This window comes from Liolophura sinensis, chromosome 8, assembly GCF_032854445.1.
Source record: "Liolophura sinensis isolate JHLJ2023 chromosome 8, CUHK_Ljap_v2, whole genome shotgun sequence".
NCBI lineage: Eukaryota > Metazoa > Mollusca > Polyplacophora > Chitonida > Chitonidae > Liolophura > Liolophura sinensis.
The window spans coordinates 11958431-11967061 of record NC_088302.1 but is presented as its reverse complement, the minus strand read 5'-3'; the positions used below and the strand labels follow the sequence as shown (position 1 = coordinate 11967061).

The 8631-nt window shown below is 38.3% G+C and overlaps 1 protein-coding gene across 1 annotated transcript; it reads right to left on the bottom strand.

The window, feature by feature from the left end:
- Positions 1-3533: 3533 nt before the first annotated feature.
- On the bottom strand, positions 3534-7095 carry LOC135473020 (uncharacterized). The gene is made up of 2 exons (XM_064752790.1): positions 6884-7095; positions 3534-6383 (listed from the first exon to the last, which is right to left on the bottom strand). The coding sequence occupies exons 1-2, from the start codon at positions 6884-6886 to the stop codon at positions 4440-4442; spliced, it is 1947 nt and encodes a 648-aa protein (XP_064608860.1). The 5' UTR covers positions 6887-7095; the 3' UTR covers positions 3534-4439.
- Between the last annotated feature and the right edge of the window lie 1536 nt (positions 7096-8631).

Genomic DNA, 8631 nt, shown 5'->3' with positions numbered 1-8631 from the left:
AGAATCTTAATCTTAATCACAAATTTATTTTCAATTGGTACGAAGGTATGCCTAGCCTGGGCTCCAGCTCATGTTGGTGTGAAAGGGAATGAAGAAGCTGGCTCTGAATTCTCCTGATGTCTTTTTTCCTGTTAAACTTAACCTTGCAGAGTTTTTCTCTAAATCTAGCAAATATTTTTATATGCTATGAAAGGATATTTGGGACTTTGCAGATGATGGCAGGTTTTTTTTTACGAACTGCAACCCTCAGTGAGTAAGGGGTTCGCGCAACTATCTAAACGTAAGGCTGATGTTTTGTTTTTTCGGCTTATTTCAGGTGTCTGTCCTCTCAATGCGAGACTCCATAGGGTTGGGTCACATCCCAATCCTACATGTGTGACTACTGTTGTATGAAGAAAGCTGCATCTCATTATTTAGTCCATTGCTTTAATTTTACTAATAATAGATCCGTTTTACAGTAACGGGTAACCGTTCATGGGTGTTAAACGTCTTACTGTGGAAAGGTTACTAACTCCTAATAACCACCGATTGAAAATCTTCCAAGCTGTTGCGGATTATATAATATCTACAGGGAGATTCTAATGTTTCGCACTGATTTGAATGATTAAGTATTATGTAAATCAATCCCGCTTGGGACTGGTACACGCCAACATTTTTAATAATAATAATAATAATAATAATAATAATAATAATAATAATAATAATATCCCGCAGAATGTATCCTCTGAGTTTTGTTTACTTAACGGATGTGTGATTTATCAAAATTAGCCATCACTAGAAGGTCTCTATAGAATATCCGGGTTATTACGAACACCCGGTCTGCAAATATATCGGACACTTAGAGACACGCCACTCAGATTGGCTGGTCAAGCTACCTGATAGTCTATGACAGTTGAGGCTCAGCAATAAAATTCCCACTTCTTAGAGCACTCAACATTTTTTATGTAACTCATTCATATGATTGCTGTTATAAAAGTTTATAACATTTTATAAAAGTTGTCTAACATTTCTGTGACTTAATCATTAAATGATAGCCATAAAACACCGATTATTAGAACAAGTAATGTGATATTTCGATATTTGTGTAAAAGACATAAACCAAATAATCTGCAAGCGAGCATGCAGTAATTAATGATATGTATATGATATGCATAATTTTAGCTTCACTTATAAACAGTCGTGTAATTCACCAAAGATTTTTTTTTTTTTTTGGATTGGTGTTTTACGCCGTACTCAAGAATATTTCACTTATACGACGGCGGCCAGCATTATGGTGGGTGGAAACCGGGCAGAGCCCGGGGGAAACCCACGACCATCCGCAGGTTGCTGGCAGACCTTCCCACGTACGGCCGAAGAGGAAGGCAGCATGACCTGGTCTTGAACTCACAGCGACCGCATTGGTGAGAGGCTTAATTCACCAAAGAAATGATTAACAAATAATTCAAATGAGTAATAAATACGGTATTAGGCAGCTATACCAGAAAGTAAACAGTAAATAAATCAATGTAGCTCGAAGAATTATTTGACGGATACCCAATATCTTGTCAGTAAGTTCAAATTTAAACAAAATTTGTTCAATAGAAAGAAATTCTCCTTTATAGCCTCCATTTACAGTATATATTATGATCAGGTATGTATGAGCTGTCCGCTTCGCAGTTTTAAAATGCAAATTAACCCCCCACACTTTCACATTTGGGTCGATCATGCTTAGATTGCGTAGTGAACATTTAAATGTGATACACCAGTAGGTCTACACCCTTTTTGAAAAAAATTCCGAATGTCGTTCATTCGTTAAAAATTTAAAAATGGTTGTTTGTCTGTAAAGAAAGACCTGAATATATGTGAAAAACAGAAACGGGTCATGCAGAAACGCGCGTGTAAATTTTGATTTATATTATGTAGTCCATACACTGTTCTCAGTAACATGGCTATTTATAGACGTATAGGTCACGGCGTTCACATAACCAAAGTGCGTTATGGATAAGAGCAGACGAAAAAGATCAGTTTAAAATTCATTACCTAATGACTCCGAGTCAAGAACTATTCAAAATCATGATATTTCAGTGGAGACAGCAATTTGACAGAATGGACTCCCTCTCGTCGTCATATGATTTAAAAATTGTGAAGTACCACGTTAAACCCAAGGCATTCATTCAACTATCTAGGCCACTTGCGTGCAATCGTATTCCTGTGGTCCGCGTCACATCCTTTAAAACCGGATTTAAACGCTTATGAAACACTTAATAGCCTATATAGATGTTAAACTTGTGAAAACCAAAGTGCATTATGGATAAGAGCAGACGAAAAAGATCAGCTTAAAATTCATTACCTAATGACTCCGAGTCAAGAACTATTCAAAAACATGATATTTCAGTGGAGACAGCAATTTGACAGAATGGACTCCCTCTCGTCGTTATATGATTTAAAAATTGTGAAGTACCACGTTAAACCCAAGGCATTCACTCAACTATCTAGGCCACTTGTGTGCAATCGTATTCCTGTGGTCCGAGTCACATCCTTTAAAACCGGATTTAAACGCTTATTAAACACTTAATAGCCCATATAGATGTTAAACTTGTGAAAATGAAAAAATACTAAACTTGTAAAATGAAAAAAATTCATTTTAACACACATAAATAAAAATACTTACACACTTAAAATACTTAGACTTACATTTTAGTCCTTATATTGATAATCAAAATATTTTTCTAAGGCAGTTTTTGAAACTGTATTTTCAAAAATTTTTTCACACTATTTTTAACGCTTGAAAATACATTTGACATACTTAAACAATTTTCGAAATGTTTCGCCGACAAATAAGAGACTTTTTATGACAAAGTGATGTGACGTCACATCATTTAGATATGGTCCTTAAAGGCCTTCGTATTTTATCCTGTTTCAAATGCTTTTTGTCGCACAGCAGAAATTTAATTTAAGGAAATCCAAATATTTTTTCGCAAAGCAGTTTTGCCTGCTCCTTCGAATGGCAGTGTCTCTCATCTTTTATGTTCACTTTAACCGACGAGAATTACTAATACTGTGCTCTGAATACTGGAAGTAATGTACGGTGAAGAAGCTCCTCGACGCACGGACCAGAAGTTTCAGTACCGTAAACCAGGCGATCAACCAACCAATGAGATGCTTTTGATGAACATCAACCTTACATGCAGCTCACATGATACAATGCAGTGATGTCAAGGTCACGAACTGTTTCCCATGTCCTTCAAACGCAGACCTTACTGCCGTCGCGTATTTTGAAATATTCTGCAATACTTTTGTATCAAACATAAATCAAGTACAAAAAAAATATTCAATACCCAAATGAATAAATTTGTAGCAGTATGAAGAAAATAATTAACGACAAACGACACAGAATAATTTTACAGAACTCTTGATAACACATCTCTTGACAATGGCGTTTGTCGGCGCCGATAGCGCTCTCCAAGTGTCGAATAAAACCCAGTGAAGCTAGTATATTGTTCCGAGAGCAACGAGCAGAAAAAAAAATGAACAAAAAGATCAAGTCACTCAAATTGATTGTGCTATGCAATTTAGTTTTATTGTTTAGTTTGACTCGACTCTGGTTTCATATGAGGAGCCCGAGGGTGAAGGGTTTCGTGTGTAAAACACAAAACAAAAATGGCTTTCGCGTATATATTGTACGTATACACACATGTACAGTCAAAACTAGAGTGCGCACAATGGATACACTGCAGTATTATTACATGTAGTACAATAACTTTAGCCACGTTTCAGTCTTTGGAATTCATTGCAAAATGAAAATAAATGATGTAGCATCCATAAATATTGTTGCCGTGTTGATAGTAAATATAAATAGTATTAATATGCTTATAATGTGCCTTCCAAACTGCATTCGAAATGTCTTTGACTTTCATTCACTAAATATAACAGACAGCTTTGCACTCAACGTAAACATTTACATAAGAGGGAAAATATAATACAAAAAACTGCAAGAAATATATACACTTTGCTAACCTTGCAATAAAAGATTATTCTAGAAATGATATTTGGAATGTGTGGTATGTATATACTGACCACGTGTCATAAATTAGTTATATTACACATAAAGGATATTTACAAATTTATGAACAGTGTAACTTAACTATAAAGCAAATGGAATTTCGACTAGAATGAAATTTTTTCACTGTACAACCCTGAGACATTAAGATCTGAAAATATTATAGCCACATGACCAGATTCAAATGAAAGACTAATGTCATAACGGTAATAAAAAAAAATAAATATTTAAAAATCTTAATTGAATTAAATAAGTAAAAATGATGTAAAGGTACAAATATTAAAACGGACTTCCACCAACTCAAAATGTCTCTCTCTTCTTTCACAAATACAATGAGTAAATGAGTAAAATCTCTGAAGAGTATCTTTACATATCATTGTCTAATGTTGGTGAGTAGAAGTTACCCGCTGTAACATTTGTACGGGACGGTGAAGGACGTTTGCCTGGTAACTAGCTTGTGGTTGTTCAGTTGCCAGTCACGGTAGTTTTTACGGAAAGACATCCATGGCTCGTTCTCGTACTCTTCCCCAACACTCTCTTCGTCTCCAGATTCCACAATTGCCTTCAGGGACTCCGCAAACAATTCCCATGCCTCGACTTTCTCAGCTCGTTCCTTTAACAAAGGTGCCGGGGAGTTTAGGATTCTCTTGGCACAGTTCAACCAAGGAAGGTTTCCTTCTTCAGGAAGGTTGACGATGTCTACAAGTTGCTGAATCAGCTCTTCTATCCTCCGCTCGTTTCTGGTGAGAAGAGCAGTGTAAAGTTCATACCTGAGGATGTTCTGATCTGAGGTGATGGAACCTTCAAAGAACATGGTATCTAGACGAGCCAACAAGTGAACACCACGTCCACGAACAGAACTGGCCGCTTCGTCTCGGTTGGCCAAGATCCGCGGGATGTTCTCTTCCGTGTACGGTCCGTGCATGCCCGTCTCGCTGTCCATGAAGCGCAGAACCTGAGCGCCACCAATTCCAATGCCGTCAACACCGGCGTACACGGCGTGTTTGATCTCGCCAAACTTGAAACCAGCCGAGAAATAGGTGACCAACCCTCGGAGGTGAGCCTCGTGAACCAGAGTCAAGGCTTCCTCAAAGCTCAGCTGGTACATGATACACTTGGAGGGATAGGTGTCGCTGGCGCCGTCCCAGGTCACTTTGTCAAAACCTCCGATCGACGTGATCTCGATAGCTCTCGTTGCTATATCCATTCTCTCCTCCAAGTTGATGGGCGCTTCCTGTTTGTAATCGTCAAGGACTGTTTGGTTGAGGTTCCATGCTGCAGACAAGAACTGTTTCCGGGACCTCTGGACCTGTCCCCGAAGGGCCTGCATGTATCTTACGGCCTGTGACGTGGACAAACCTTCCATGGCGACTTTACACTCCGCAGCTCCTTGGTTAAAAGCGGCAGACGCTGATGCAGCCGTGATGTTGACGAGTTTCAGGAAGTCTTCGTCGAAGGATCCGGAATCTTTGACCCTACGTCCGACGAAATAGGTGGTTGGGGCGGTGGAACCGACGTGTAACCTGACCTTGGTGAAGTCGTAAAGGGAGGGAATTCTGTAAGACTCGATGTTCTCTCTGGGCAGGTGGTTGGGTCTCTCCAGATGCTCCACGTGGACGATGGCGCCTTTCATCCAATCCTCGAACCTGGTGGTGCCCAGAACATGGCCGTCTCCGGGGTCCGTGAGGGACATGTAGGTCTGGGTGTGAGGTCGGAATCCCGGGGTGCCCAGGCTGCGGAACCCCTCGTGGTTCATGAATTTACCCCGACCAAGGTTAAAATAACCAATCTGTAATAGGAGATACTCGGCAGGTGTAGGTTGTCTTTTGTCATCTCTCAGTCGACTGGCTAGCCGAGAAATAGCGGTCATCGTGTCTTTAGCAAGGATATTTTCATCCCACGAAAGGACTATTTTGTTGGCAACATCTTTAGTCTCCACGTTTACATAGCTTTCCTCTGAAGGCGTAGGTAGAGTGCCCACAAACAGTTCTGAATCTGCTCCCAACTCGCGGATTATCTCCCCTGATTCGGAACTCACTTTCACCAGCGCGGTGAATAGGGAAGATACATTACCCTCGTTCGTAATACTTTCACACATGTTCACGAAATTTTGAAAATGTGTGCTATCCGCAGGAAAGATGAGCCTTAGCCGTTCGATGGCTTGAGACTTTGTTTTAGAAAGTTCTAAGGATGTCGTGGAGGGCAGTTCCCGGTCAGATCTGAACGGTTTGGTGCGGCACTCCATTTTTGTCTTCACATTGTACAGGTTTAAGAGCACGTCCTGGAAATATGACAGCGCCACCTTGCGGAGGTTTCCTTTACCAACAGATACTGATGCTTTGCTCTATGAAAAAAAATAATAATAGCAATATATTAAAGAGGTGATCATAACATTCTCAGTTTGGCTTGATAAAATAAATGCGTGACTTTCTTATTTTCTCGTAAAAGTATGTTAAAAACTTTGAAACTTTACAAGAAAACTGTCTATACATACTGCCTGTACTTCCTTTGAACATTTATTTTCTTAATTGGCTGGTGACTGGTGCTCTATTACATCAAATATAAATTATACATATAAATATATGAATTTTGCATTGATTTTCCATGAAACAGCGGAAACTGTGGAGTATTAAGCACAAACTAACATACATGAACCAGAACTTGTACAAATGTATGACATACGTACAAATATGATACATGCTTTGGAAAATAAATAAAGTAACTGGTATGTATGCATGAGGCTGCTTTAAGACTAACGACAAGACTCTTTTTAACAAAAGTCCCAGCTGTGGAAAATTTTTTTAAAAATTAAAAATTGGCATAGGCATATTCGGCAATACTTACCATTTTGTATTTTTGAGAAGGGCCCCAGTCAAAACAAATAGCCAACGTATTACTGTTGAGTGGTCAAATATAATATGCAGTGATAACTCTCGTAGCTGTTAATCACGCACTATATACACAGAGAGATTGCCTTCTTTCCAAGATCGGGATTTGAAATCCTGCAAGCTGCAATCCTGTAACGTGATCTTCGTCCTGGGTGTCCTTTACAGTGTGGTCGTTTGCCAGTTTTTGTGTTGAAATGGGCAGCTGTCTATCTTTTATACTAAACTCTGGTCGTATACTAAAAACAGGTGAATCTAATTACCATGTAAATCATGGCTATTCACGTCACTTCCTGCCGGACTGTGGAACAATGACTCCAATACAACAGGGCTATCGAAGGAATCCGGAGATGCTGATGATTGGCTGAATCCGAAGGTCCGGATTTCCTGTTGTTTATTCATAAAGTTTAAAATCCGTTTCTGCGGGTTATCCTCTGGGTTTTGTTTGTTTAACCGGTTTGTGATTTATCAAAAGTAGCTATCACTAGAAAGTCTCTACAGAATATCCGGTTATCACGAACACCCGGTCCGCAATATTTCGGACACACCACTTCGACTGCAGGGTCAAGCCACGTGATAGCCTATGAAAGTTCTGACTCAACAATAAAATTCCCACTTCTTAGAGCACTCAACATTTTTATATGCTTTATTTATAAAATAAGTTTATATAAGTTTATAACACCTTTAAAAAGTTTTTTTTAAAAATATTTCTGTGACTTAATCATTGAATGATAGCCATAAAACACCGATTATTAGAACAAGTAATGTGATATTTCGATATTTGTGTGAAAGACATAAACCAAATATGCAAGAGAGCATGCAGTAATTAATGATATGTATATGATATGCATAAGTTTAGCTTCACTTATCCACAGTCGTGTAATTAACCAAAGAAATAGTTAACAAATAATTCAAATGAGTTTTAAATCAACTATTAGGCAGCTACGACAGAAAGTAAACAATAAATAAATAAATGTAGCTCGAAGAATTACTTGAGAGCCAATATCTTGTCAGTAAGTTCAAATTTAAACAAAATTTGTTGAATAGAAAGAAATTCTCCTTTATAGTCTCCATTTACAGTATATGCTTTACTCATGTATATATGAGCTGTACGTTTCTCAGTTTTAAAATGCAAATTAAGCCCCCTACTTTCACGATTGGATCTGTCATGCTTAGACTGCGGAGTGAACATTTAAATGTGATACATCAGCACTGCACCCTTTTTGAAAAAAAAAAAACCCAAATGTCGCACATTTGTAAAATTTAAACAATGGTTGTTCGCCTGTCAAAAAAGACCTGGATATATGTGAAAAGCAGACACGGGTTATGCAGAAACGCGCGTGTAAATTTTGATTTATATTATGTAGCCCATATTTAGGTATAGGTATAGGTATAGGTCATGGCGTTCACATAACCAAAGCGCATTGCGGATAAGAAAAGCTTATGTGCTATTTAACAGAGAACAGACGAAAAAGATCAGCTTAAAATTCATTAGCTAATGAATCATGTTGCACATAGCTGTATTAATGTTTAAATGACTGAATGAGCTAACCCCGAGCTACCTATTCAGTGAGTTAATGTACATTGCAACTACGTAACAAATTGCAACTACGTAACAAATTGCAACTACGAAACAAAATAACATTTGATCTATAACAACCATGAGCCTCATCCCTCTAAACCTAGAACTAATGCCGTTAGACATAC